This window comes from Artemia sp. Qi Xiang Cuo, chromosome 13, assembly GCF_049724085.1.
Source record: "Artemia sp. Qi Xiang Cuo chromosome 13, ASM4972408v1, whole genome shotgun sequence".
NCBI classification, from domain to species: Eukaryota; Metazoa; Arthropoda; class Branchiopoda; order Anostraca; family Artemiidae; genus Artemia; species Artemia sp. Qi Xiang Cuo.
In genome coordinates, this window is record NC_142806.1 from 13,871,515 (window position 1) to 13,886,169 (window position 14,655).

The window sequence follows — 14,655 nt, forward strand, 5'->3', positions numbered from 1 at the left end:
AACAAAACTTGATGATTTTATAAATACATGTGAAGCGTGTAATTTAAGGAAAAATCCCCAAACGTACCCTAATCCCCCGATGGAAAGAGTGCCAGTAGCAAGGTTTCTTTCGATATCGTTTCATTCGACCTATATGGTACGAGTGGAGGACAACCTGTTTCTAATAGAAATCATACTTGCGTTCTCTCAGTGATAGACCATTTTACCGGCTTCACTTTTGCCAAAGCACTGAAAAATCAAGGCGCATATGCCACAAGCAAAGCGTTAGCAAAAATATTTTTAAAATTTGGCGTTCCTCGCCAGGTTATTAGTGACAACGGAACTAATTTCGTTTCCAAAGTAACGAAAGATTTAATGAGTTTCCTTAAAATAGAGAAATTAGTAACCTCTCCTTACCATCCCCAAGCTAATGGAAAGATTGAAAATAGACACAAAGTATTTTCCAATGTCTTGAGTATTTATTCAAAAGACAATCGAAACGATCGGGATCTGTATCTACCTTATTTAACCAATGTAATTAATATCGCTTATTCAGAGACGGCTAAAGATAGTCCATTTTTTCTTTTATTCGGACGCGATTTTAAAATACCTTATCAGGAGATTGTAGATTCCAGAGAATATTACAATAATACAGAGGACTACAAACAAGATTTTATAAATAGGATGAGAAAAACCTATTAAATGGTTAGACAAGAGTTGGAAAAATGTAAGATCAACCAAGAGTTGAGAAACGAGTCCAAAATCAAAGGGAATATAAATTTTAAAGTAGGCGACTGTGTCTATCTAAAAAAGAAGCTAAGCTGGAAGGCAAAAACTTTCCAATAAATATTCGGGACCCTACAGAATAATAAAAAAATGTGACAACGATTTTACTTTTAAAATGATAAATCCAGAAAACGGGAGAACATACAAAGCACATGTTAGCCGTATGAAAGGTGCCAAATACCCAGTTAGGTGGGCGCCCAAACCCTCATCTTCAGATTCATCAAATGCGGAAAACAAATTTCCCAAATTGAGACTAGCCGAATTAAAACCCTTTAATTTCAAACAAAACTACTTTAAGAACCATAGCAAAGAGGAAGATTTTGAAGAATTTTTGGCCATGAAAAACCTAGTCATCCCTAAAAGAAAAACCCTTGTACCCATGCCTGCAAGAACCCCAAAAAGCACAGACAGTTCATCCACAGAAAGCACGGAGCAAGAATTAGACTATACGCTGTCACCGAAAACCCAATCTTTTCCAGATAGAATTTCAACCCCATGTCCCCCCAAAAGATTTCCTGATGACATGGTATCCCCAGCAACCCCGATAGAAAGACCCCTATCGCTACAGGAGGAATTAAACAGAGCTGTGGAAACCCCGGGTGCAACAATAAGGAAAACTCCACCCAAGCATACAAATAAAGGAAATACAAAACGTTTAAGAGAAGCCATGGACATGATAAATTATCCAATTACAACAAGGCAAAGCACCTTGCCCTGGACCCAGGAACATCCTGAAGATGAAAATCTAGGACAATACCACCACATAACGGTATCTAAAGTAAAACCCAAGGAATCACACTCCTGGAAACAGACCATGCTACGAAATACACCTCACCCCCCGGAAGATATGGCATTCAAGCAATGGAGACATTCTCCAAAAGTATTTGACTCCTCCCAGAGCTCCCAAGAATCTTTTAACTCCCCCGAAACAGGACGTCAGCATGAGGAAATGGAAAATAAGCCCTATACCTCAAGAGGAGACGAAATATATGAAGCAAGGGCAGGAGATACCCCTAAATCGCAAAGGACCGCCCCCGAAAGCCCAAATAATGAATCTTCAGAGACTAGCTCTAATGAGTCCGACGATGACTCAGATCCTGACCACCCCCAGGATGCACCAAAACAAAAACCGGCTTCTGCCGCGGCCCATGCGAAAGCCGCAGAATTAAAAGGTCAAAAATTCCTACTAAAACAGTATAAGAAGTTTGATCTGATCTCTATGGGAAAATCAAAAAAGAATAAAACACAAGAAGGCGAACAGGAAGTTACCACCAAATCTAGAATAATAAGTAAAAAACCAGACAAATGGAAATACGTCTAGAAATCAGGTATTAGGGTATCCGATATCTAACCCAAAAACCCATACGGTAACATAAAATCGAAATGAGAAACTTGAAAAAAAAACCTTAACAAAAGTATATAAATAAAACACTTCAACAAAAGCTACCCGTAAAAGGTCAAAAGAAGTTAATAATTAATTTTTCCAGATGAATTGTATCGAGCCGGGATTCGATTCGATAAAAAAAATCCTTGAAGATAGAAGAAGAACGAATATTGTACAACCCATCCTCCAAAAGACAAAATAAAACACCTAGTGCCATCCCATTACAGACAACAAATATGGACCAGCTATTACAAGTACGATCTAAATATCTACACGCTTCAGCACAATTAACAACAGAGAGATTGAGAATCGAAAATATGATGGAGGCTACGCTTAAATCCCTTAGAGAAATTAAGGTTTCTCAGGAAGAAATGAACAAAAAATTAAGCGAAGTCCTAGTAACCAAACAAATGGATAAATCACTTGAAGCCCAATTTAGGGAAATCAAAGAGAGGATCGCAAAAATCCATACTGAAATAGAATCAATAAGTGACGCCACGATCTTTAAGGGATATCGTCCCAACAAGGCCATCAAATTACAAGTTTTATACGATAAAATGCAAGAAATTGGCAAAAACATGCAAGAGTATAGAAAAAATACTGTGCTATCCGCAACAATATCCATGCAAGAACCCTTAGCTCCTGAACGAGTAAAGATTTTAGGATTACGACATACATACGACAACTTAAAAGCTCAAAAAGAAATAATTAAGCTCCAACAAGACACTCTAGAGAAGCAACTGAAAGAAAACCGAGTCGAAATAGCCAGAGAATTACAAAGACAAAAAGAATTTTGCTCAAACCTAGAGATGATGGTAGCAACGTATTTTACGGTTGAAATTAATCTACCCCACAACCCCCATTTTGGAAGTATTCTTGCTAATAACGAAGGGCCACGTTCGACGCATTCACAAACCGCGTATTTTGAAATTCCAAACCAGGCCCCGTGTCAATACATCAAACTCCAAGTAGAAGCTATTCAACAGAATCCTCCGACGGACAGTAATGTAATTATGAGGACCCAGTACCTCAATGCCAGAACAAATGTTAGGCCCGTTGTAACATCTCCCCAAAGTTCCCCAGAAGTATCTGCATCACAAGGAACGCCCAAAACAAAACTATCGTCAGATGGTACGGAAGTTTAAGGAATATCAATCATGGAAATAATTGAACATAAAGAAAAAGGGGAGGTAAAAAATTCTTTTATTGATAAATGAAAAAAAAAATATTTTTTCTTACAAGTTCAAAATAAGCGCATCACTTCGCCTCATAGAATATAGCGCATAGCGACAAAATTTGATGAACAGACTTATAATTCCAGCGAAAACTCGTTAAACTAGATAACTATATTTCTGCTAGAAGAATATAGTAGTTCCCTAACTTTATTTCCTCCTTTACGGGTAAATTGAGGAGATTAGGTAGCAAGTATTCATAGATACATATATATATATATATATATATATATATATATATATATATATATATATATATATATATATATATATATATATATATATATATATATATATATATATATATATATAGAAATAGTGAAGATGAAATAATAAAGGTAGCTCAGAATGTTGCACCTTGACTCCATGGTGAAAAGTCTATTCAACAAGAACAAATATCTTAGAAGTAACATCCTAGCATGGTAAAAGTTCACTAAATAAACTATTCGTTAAATATCCAAAAAAAAACGACAATAAAGTTGAAATTACTCCGGTAAATTACCCACCGTATATTTTTTATCCCCCTCCCTCTCAATTTCGAAAATATTAATTAAGTATGATCTAATTAACAAGTGCATTTTTTCTAGTGTTTCCCCCGCCCCTGTAGCCTCAATATGTCCTTAGAAGAAGAATATCATTAGATAATTGGCGCAAAACAAAAATAATAGTAACCCTGAAAGCAAATAACAAATCATATTCAGAAACTGACCACTTAAAAAAAAGGCCACTGAAGTACTTTCACCAAATCAAATTGTAAAACTTTTAGTGCCGGTTTAGGCACGTAAATTTTGACCTTTAAAAAACGAAAGAGAAAATTTTTTCCATAGCCTAGCTAAATGCTAAATAATATATCTTCATGTTAAGTGTGTCAAGTACTTTGAATTATTTCGATAATTATAGCGTGGACAGTTTATCTGACGACTAGAGACTCCACGCTGCCCAGCAACTTCAATAGCTATTTTCGATATATTATCAATGTTCCAAAATATTGTATCAAAAATTATCAGTTAAGATAAAATTAATTCAAAAAAAGACGCATCGATTAACTTTCAATTTTGATGAGCAAATATAGGAAATGTACTTTTTCCAGGTAACTATACGACGAAAAATCGTATACCATAAATTAAGATCGTAACTAGCGGCTGTATGTGTTCTGAATAATGTGCCTAGCGCAAACTATTATGTAAACTTCCTATCATTATTCAACTATACGCAAATTTCCTTCGCGCCAGGCAAAGGAAGCATAGTCAAAAAATAACAATCATATCAATAGCTTTAGCTGAAATTGGCATAGAAAGTTCCCATTGCCACTTCCATTGTGAAATGGGCCTAGTAATTGCCTACTTTGCAAAAATCGCCACGTAGTCAGAAATAATCACACCTCAAATAAAACTATTTGCCTGAAATATTTCAAAAACTCCCGGATCGCAATTTTGAGGGGTAAATTATCAATTGCATGATATGTATAATACGCAATTACTGGAATAACTTTCCAAAAAGCTAAAAACATAAAACCAATTATTTTACTCCAAAAATATCAACCATACATCGTATTTCACGATAACGACCCGTTGTCAAACAAACTTAAACTCATTAAAGCATTATGGGCGGTAATAGACATCGCATGTCAATAGCGCGGCGGGATGGACTTGAAAAGGTTGAATAATCACCGACTGTAGAGCCAGTAAATTGAAATTACAAAAAATGGTATATCGTAGATAGAGCAATTAGGTTAGGCGTCTGTGACGATACCAATATATAGGACTAGGCTGATATCTTCTATAAACCTTCCAATATGGCACTTAAGTCCAACGTGGCACTTAAGATGGCAATAGCCTATCTCGATAAATAGGAAACGCAACTTAGTCAACATGCTATCCATGGAAATCCCAATTTAAAAAATATAGGCTAGTTGAGTTCAAAACACCACGTAATTACTAACGCATAAATAAGTTTTGAACTAAATTAGATGAAGACAAAGCTAGTGTTTATACGTGAACACGAAGGACAAACAAATGGTTTCAAAATGTCCAAATAAAGAAACCAATGAAACAACCCAGAAATGGAAAGTTCAAAAAATTGCAAGTAATGAACCGAATTCACAACGTTACAAAAATTTAGTTCGTTGTAACGAGCAAAATTGTAGTTCAAAACTGAAACTACCGAAACAAATTCTTCTTAAAATCATCAAAGCATAAATAAATCCCTGCAAAATTTTAGATAATATCATACTTGCGCCATGTGGCACAAGCTCTGCCACAAAAGAAGAATGGTGGGAAGTAATAAATGTTAAAAAAAAAAAAATCTCGACTAAACGCAACTATTCGCGCATTTTGAGGCGAAAACCGGGCCAATCCTCCGATATCTAATTATTCGCCCCCAGAATAGGGATAACGTGCCCCACAACAACCCAGTAGGGTTATGATTGAAAATACTTTATTTTACGATATAACAAAACCGTCAATTATGAGTATTCCTTGCACGTAATGACTTTGCTTTAAAAAAAAATTAAATCAAACAAGTTTTAGACAACGCGTTTTGATTTGATTCCCATATTTTTCAATCATATTTACAACGAATTTGTAACAAAAGAATTATATCTTGTGGTAATTTATTACATGTTTATTATTTTAAACTAGTTTCAACCAACCAATGAGTTCACTAAAAAGCGTAAATATACTTTAATTTTCATTTAGGAAATACAAGAAAATTAAATTTATATGCCGTATGACAAATTACAAACTTTTAGATAATATCGCGCTTGATGATAAATACCTCTGCCATGTGGCGATAACTCTGCCACAGGAAAAAAAATGAGTTAATACCTAAGGGTGAATGTGTTTTTCTTTTAACACATTTATACGGGAACACTTAAACTCGATTAACTAGCCTTTTTATCCAAACATCTACATAATTCTAAAATAAGCTGAGGTAAACAGCTTATTCATATATATCCTGAAGATATTATGCGAATAAACGTCAACAATACCCCTCATTCAATTCAACCTTAACAAGAACTCCGGGATAAGGAATTAAGGAAGAAATACCTACAATTAAAATAAATGGACCCTCTTTAATTAATCAACTGCAAAACTAAAATCAATAAAATTTAATAGAAGGTAATCAGAGCTGAGTAAAGTGCGACGGTAAATAAAAAAAAAATCGGTAGATTAACTGCCTAATGTTTGAAAGAATTAAAAGATAAGTCATATCTACAAACTTCAGCCCAATAACAATTCTTTACATTGACAAGTACAAAATAACCATGGTCACCTTAAAAAATCGTTAAAAGGGAGAACTTGCCTTGTTGACTAACAATACGCAAAAAAAATAAATTGGTTGTATATAAGGATTTACCTATTAAGAGATCGAATACCCATACTAGATACTGAGTACAAATATAAGATCCCTCTTAAATTAATTGATGGTTATTGCATTAATTGAAATATGCTAGCCTACAATATAATACAACCCTGTCATTAACAACTTAAGCTTGAACGCATACTTTAATAATTACTTTAATAAGCTTGAACGCATGCTTGAACGCGTACTTTTAATTCATTTGTAAAGGAAGACTTAATCTTGGCAAACAAACCTTTAAAATCCCACCTATTTAGGATTATTCTAGAATACACTGAAATAAGGAATTTATCCTTACGTAATTTAAAAGGAATTGAGTAAATATCAATACGCGGCTCGTTATGCAATTCAACTTAAAAAATAGCTACCAAAATAAGAAATTAGGAAGGAATCGCATTCAATACAAAATAAATTAACTCCCTTTAATTAAATGTGTAGAAAGGTGCAGAAAATAAATTAATAAATATTTTAATCACAGTAGACGGTACTATATAAAGTAGTAGTAGTACCTCATGCGCTTCGCACGGTGATGAAAATTGTTTTTTCTTTATTTAAAAAAAAAGAAAAAAAGAAAAAACACACTTAAAACAAAGCGAAGCATACTTTTAACCAAAAATCAGTAGTAGTACTCATCACACTTCGAATGTAAAAATTTTCTTTTCTCAATGATTAATAAAAGCCCAGAATTCATGGCAATTCTAATGCATAATAAGGAGATAAAAGAATAGTCGGCAAACAACCCAACAAAATACCTTAAAAAGGGTATAGGAGAAATAATTCAAGTATCCAAACGACACGTGATAGTAAGCTCAATAGTGTGTCGAAACTTTGTGTTGGAATTTAGTTCGATGGCTGATCGAGCCTGGGGTGATGTATTTTCCGCTTACCTGTAGTCATCATCGGGTGGACGGAGAGTGCATCATTTTATTAACTTGATTATGAGACTTGATTGCACAACAAGACAGCGCTTGGCAAACACTACAACCGCTTACTCGTCAAAATTCTTAAGCAGACGGCCCCTCAGTCATGGGAAGCTGTGGCCAAGCGGAAATGGCGGGTGGTGTCTATATAACATCCCATTTCCATTAGGGCCATAGCTCTCTTATGAGAAACAACCAGGCAGTTACGAAAATTGATCATCACATAATGAGAAACTACAGTTTAAAATTGGACAAAACTACCATAAGTCGTGGGGAGCCGGCGGACAGCTGTTGTGACCTGTGGTGCCTTTTATCTCATTGGTCATAACATTTTTGCCGGGGAACTCTTATGACAAAATCAACAAACTTCTCTATAAAAAGTGACCCGCAAGAATGACCCTAACTCACCTCTACCATAAGAAAATAATGTGATAACAAAAGTGACCATACGGGAATCTGAAATGAGGATGGACAGAAGCCCGATACGTGGGGGATGCCCTTGCTTTGTATGCTTTTCCTGTTGATTGTTTGGGAGAGGCATGCAAAGTGAAGGAATCTCTTACGAAGTACAACTAGAACAGAAGGAAGAATGCCAAAAAAAATAGTAAAATTAATTAAGCGATCCGTAAAAATTATCCTACCTAGCCCCAAACATTAGAAGAAAATTTGATAATACAAGTGATTATTCAAGAATACGGAATAAAATTGGACTAAAATTTCGATGCGTGGGGTATGCGTTGACAGGATGCTGGAACGCGAGTGATTAAATTTCACGGTCGGACACCGTGCCAAGGTATTTCTTACGAAGATCAACTCAAATAGGAAAAAGAACCCAAGGATACCAGTGAAAATTAAATACTATAAATTAGAAGAGCCAACTAAAAACAGCTACAAATAATAACAAATATCATCAAATTGAAGGCACCTAACTAATCCATTATTATACCTTAAATCATTATAACCATTTTGTTTTATGTAATCATTTATGTCTTAATTACTGATAAATTTTACATAAAAACACATTTCCAGATACGGTGCGTAAGTAACCTTCAACCACTAGTTAAGGGAACCGCCAAAACACGCAACCATACGGTATGTGCTTATATTAAACCTAAAAGCTAGTAAAATAGTCAAAAAAGCAACAATGATAAGATACCCAAGCCATCAACAATTAAATAATCGTGGACGAAAAAATGTAATTTTATGGAATCTTAAGATAAGACATAGCGTAGACAATATTAATGCTCCATTAAGGGAATGGGGACTCGTTGATAACTTAATGAAGGAAGAGGAACTTATCAGAACAGTAGAAAATCTCGACTGTCCTAAGCTATATTACCTTCTAAAATCTCAAAAGACGATGTTAGAGCTAAGATTGATCCTAAGATTAACGGCAAGCTTAGTTCATTATAACTTTATTGCAGGTGCAATGACAAGCACGCTTGAACACACCAGATTAAGCGCCAACTTGGCTTTCCGAATTTTAATGCGAAGTGTCCCGAAAACAAAATATAGCTCATTGTCTAATTATATCGCCGACAATATGTGGTACGATCAAGATGATAACAATATAACTACAATTTGGTACATTAAATTTCTCTCCATACTAATAGACCAAGGACACATGTTAAAAGGTGAAAGCTTTCTTAAAATGTTACATGTCAATTGTGTAAGTAACACGTATCTGAATCCAATAGACCCCTCAATGGGATCCGCCATTTTTCAAGTTACGCCAAGATAATATAAAGACATAAAGAAAATAACCCTGAATTTCTTCCAAGAAGATGAAAATTTTGGAAGAAAAGTAGTCCCTGGATTAGACGTAATCGTACGTGAGCAGCTATGCTGTTGCCAATCGCACGTGAACCTAAGTTATTCTGTGGTAAAAATAATAAATGACCCATTGTCTATATCTCAGTTGTGCCGGAAAGCCATTCGACAAAATATGCGAAGAAATGACATAACCGCCACTCTGGAGGACCTGCACCTCCCAAACCAATTATTGGTGTATTTAATGTACCTAAATATACCTGAAAACGGTAAAAATGATATAATATTTGAACTCCAATTTCTCAGCTCAAATGTTTCATCATGGGAAAATTATCGACTCCTCGATATGCTTACATCTCCAAGTTCAAACGCGGCACTGCCGGATGATGCACCCATATTGAAATTAAAACCCAACATCAGTGGTAGAAACTGTATATATAAATAATCTCGTTGAAATTAATAATAAAAGAACCCTCTGATATTACCTGAAGTGTTATGGCTATGATAATCGATTATTATCGTTAATAAAGAAAAACAGTGCGTTATATGGATAAACCAGTAGTGTATAAACATTTATAAAACTGTGAAGTAGAGCAAATGTCACGAAATATAAATACATAGTCTTGATATTGAAAAGAGAAGGTAGTTCCTTGAAAGTTTCTATAATTTCAAGCCTTTATGAAATTCGTTAAAATACGACCGCAAAGTCGTTAAACTAGAGTACGGAGCTTTAGGAAACCGAATTATGTTCGAACACACAAATAGCCAGGTGCAAGGTTTCACCGGTGAAAAAGTAGTTCAACCTCGACGACCTGAAGTTGCCTTTTTTTCCTCAATCAATGTAATAATTCATTATTGGTTAATATGGAGCTTAGATGACTCGAATTACGGTCGAATGAATGAGTACCCGATGTATTGAGGAAATGCCGGTGAAAAGGTAGTTTGACCTGGACCTAGAGTGTACCATGACTATAACCAATCTTGAAAAAGTTAACTAGACAAAAAATCAATAGATACTATCTTTCATTTCAGAACAATGGCCAAAGCATTTATCGACACGGAGTAAATATGTATAAGGCATGCAAAAGAAAACGTCATATGCTCAGCTGCAATGATCGTCGTGAATAAATCAGGGGAGGACGTCTTCGCAAAAAAATGGGACGTTAAGTATGATTTAAGGAAATTTGACGTAAAATCCTATGAGTTCGGTCTAGACTTCGCAAACACCCCAAAATATCGGTCAGCGAGAGGCAAATTAGGAATCAAATAAAACGGTAGAAAGGGGAAATACCTCCATTTTATTCAACATGAAATTAGGAAATTACAAAAACAATACAAAATCCGGTACTGGTATGTTAAAGGTCCTTGCCAGACAGAGTTATTACTTGTTGACAAATGTAGAAAACAAAAGTTAGTTTATAAGATTGAAGGAAATTCAGACTGCGTTAAATACCGTGGAAAGAATGACCCCCTCCAAGAGATTCAATACTACAAACAGTATTTATATAATCCTCGAAGTGTGACCTATAAAGCCAAAAGAATTGAAATTATATTCAAAAGAATAAAAACCTATGAAGCAAAATCAAAAGTAGTCAAGAAATCAAAAAAATTGTCCCAATCAAGATATTAAATAACTTACGCATTTTTTTTTGTTAAAAAATAAATCCCTGTGTGAACACAACTGAAATATCTATCCCCCCCAGCCTATGAATCAGCCGTACGTTCACCATAAGAAAAGTCATAAGTTATATGGATATGAATCTTAATGTCATCTTGTTTTCTTTGGGCAATAAAAATTATCATACAATAATATAAATATAATATCTTAAGCACCCTCTTTCCTTCCCCGAAAAAAAAGAGAAAAAAAAGAGAACACATAACAAGAATCTAAATTATCGTTCGAGTAACAATCATAAGAAGTTTCCCTGTACTATGTCTAATGAAATATTATTTCCAGAGACAGCAAAAAGGATGTGGATTACAAATGTCATAATAATCTTCATTTCCCAAACGATAGCCCAAGATATCGTAAAACATGGAATAATCTTCAAACATGAGAATTCGTTACTTGCAAGCCACAATGCCCGGAAAATATTTATGAAACTGGATCCCAAACCGTTTGAAATCCTATTTCAACAAGTAATGAGACTAGAGAAGAATACCAATGAATTAAAGGACTCCATATTCCAATTCTTATAATCGGATAAAAGCTTGCAGACCATGAAAGACAAGCACCATAAGGAGAATAAAGGAAATCTACCCCCCATACTTCCCAAACTAAAGTCAAAATTCATAATAGACAACTTTGATAAGAAAATGGCAGAAATCGACAAAGCCCTAGGAAGTAACAACAAGGAAAACAGAAGGAAAAGAGAATTAAGTAATGTGGACGAATCTATGAGCGAATATAGCACAGCAAAATATACCACAGGTTCCTTCTTAGCAACTTACAGGAAAAATAGACTCTATGATGGAAATTACGCAATGCTAAATGAACTACCGAGCCTATGGACTTTCCTCAAGGAATTATGGCAAAATCATGCTGAACAGAATGTTACAAAGCGAATATTATCAAAACTCACGAAGGAAAAACACTACAGACAAATTATTAACGTAAAGAAATTTAAATTCTCAAATACACAACAAGATAATAAAAATAAAAATCGTACAGAAAGATAAAGAAGAGACACCAAGACAACCACACCTGCACATGAGACCCCAGTAAAAGATATACAATCTTCATTGTCAGAAGTTACGAAGAGCACGATCCCTGAAATTAACGCACTTAGTAAACACTCACCTGAAAATTTGACCATGTTGACATATCTAAAACCAATGACAATTACAAAATGGAATTGGACAACAGGGCCCACGTTTACGCGTACCCAACCAAATTTCATATTTACTATAGGCCTAAAGGTGGGAACTCCAGCAACACATACCGAGACACAAACAATCAGAGTACAAGGAGTAAAACCCGAAGAAAGAAAAAATAACTATGAGCAAGAGGAAAAAGATGATGAAGTACATAAGAATGGACAATAGACGGTAAACGCACTTGTGCTAGATTAGCAATGGCCAACGAGCCAGCGAAAAAAGATATCGAACCATTACCTGAGATAAGCGAAAAAAACGCTTTAAGAGTATCGATTCACCAATCTTTCCTAATATTATATAGACAGAGACAATATGTTAACCAAGATCAAAAGTTTAAGTTCTGACTTTATCAAATCATTATTAGATGTCACGAAACCAAACTATCCTCCATGAGAAGAGGAACCAATCATAATCAATTTTGTGGTAAATATAAACTGTACGTGCTAAATTTTCCCAAACATGAAGTGTTAAAAGAAGAGAACCGACCAGTCATGTCGTAAAACTGCATAAATATCCGTCAAATAACTATCCTTAGACGGCAAGGTCCTTAAGATCTAATGTTTATAACACCAAGAATAACCCGGGAGCCAATTCCTCAAAGATTGTATATCTTAAGCCTCAGATCAAAGACAATATGTTAAACCAAGAGGCCAAGATCAAGTTTTGAACATACCCAATTAGATGTCACGAAACCAAACTATCCTCCATGAGAAGAGGAACCAATCATAATCAATTTTGTGGGAAATATAAACTGGTTGTGCTAAATTTTTCCCAAAATGAAGTGTTGAAAGAAGAGAACCAACCAGTCATTATCGTTTTAATCCCTCAATGATGATATATCATTATAACAAGAATCAAAGACGATACATCAGATATAGAACCTGAGATAGAGTTTTAATCCATCCATAGTTACCCTTACATATCTTACATAACCCATAGTCCAAATAAAGGAAAGACTGTATGTGAACAATTTACGGGAAACACAGACTATACTAGTATTAGACTTTACCGAGGATAAAAGTATCCAAAAAGAGATACCCAGCCCATTGATCAAGATACCCATTTCATGTAACCAATTCCCGAAGAGTTATGTACCTAGTGAACATTTCAACGACTCGGTAACATCAATCCAACGTATTTGACATGACAAACCATGCACGGACAATTTTGTGCAGGTAGTCATACATACGAACATTGTAAATGCTTATCCTAAGCAACAAGTGCCAAAAGAGGAAACACCACGAAGGCAAACCATAAACAATTAGCCGACACAGTAATTAGTTCGACGGAAGCCCAAAATAAAGTAACAACGTATGTGAGTATTATAGACACGTAGAATGATGAAGTAAGTGTGAATCTTATGTATCTAACTATAACTTTAGTGAATACTGAGAAACTTTTCATAATCAGTGGAAAATAAGTGTAAATTACATTAACCCAGCGTTGCAATCAGACATCAAGTTTAAAAATTATATTGTGAAACCTTTTATTTCCAATCATTTATCCTATATATATATATTAGTGCCCTTGAAGTCAGTTATGTATTGTATCATTATAATGTCAGGTGGAAATATAGTCAAGTTTAGAGAAAGAAAATAAATATGTAGCATTTTAAGTAATAAAATAGTTGCAAAGGCAATACTTAGTTAGTTAGAATCATGTATAATTATTAGAATATTAGGTGAAGGAACGTTATTATTAGGTGGAGCGAATAATAAGTATTACATGACCAAGATAAAACGTGTTAGTCAATAGAAACTCTTTGATCCTTTCGTCAAATAAAGCGTTTAGGTGGTAGACATTGAGGTGATGTTTTAATACACGTAGGCTAGCAGAATAATCGGGAACATGAAAAAAAAATATTTATCTTACCAAGGCTAAGTTAATTAAAGCAACAAATACCAAGTCAAAAAAAGGGGGGAAGCGAGATCAAAATTTAAAAGAGTAGAAAGAGTAGGGTGACACAACGATGAGGACATCGTTAAGAATGGGAAGGATGATATGTAATGGAATCAATTTCCAATACCCCAAAAGTTTTCCAAGTAAAAATGCCCAGAATATAAACCCAAATAATTTAAGTAACAATTAATTGTCAAATTTAAAAAGTAGCGAAACATTGTATTACAATTGCAACAATAAATCTTAGGTTTGAAATTTGCATAAAATATGTAAAGTATTGTATAAATTAATTATAATGAAATACAATGTTAAACTTTGTATCAAGTAAAAAATTGTATCACGCTAGGAAGAATTCCAAAGCGAAGTTGCAAAGAGTTATAAATCCTAGTAAAAGTAATTAAAATCGAGTTGCTGATTGGGACAGCACTGCCCAATAGTAATAGAAGAC

The 14,655-nt window shown here is 34.6% G+C and overlaps 1 protein-coding gene across 1 annotated transcript; it reads left to right on the plus strand.

The window, feature by feature from the left end:
* The first annotated feature begins 880 nt into the window (after positions 1–880).
* LOC148944987 (uncharacterized) lies at positions 881–2,086 on the plus strand. The gene has a single exon (XM_089098915.1). It carries the CDS (start codon positions 881–883, stop codon positions 2,084–2,086), a length of 1,206 nt encoding a protein of 401 aa, XP_088955041.1.
* Positions 2,087–14,655: the final 12,569 nt, after the last annotated feature.

Bases quoted from the DNA above. Each gene is read 5' to 3' on its own strand.
- LOC148944987 (XM_089098915.1), top strand. From the start codon at position 881: ATGATAAATCCAGAAAACGGGAGAACATACAAAGCACATGTTAGCCGT.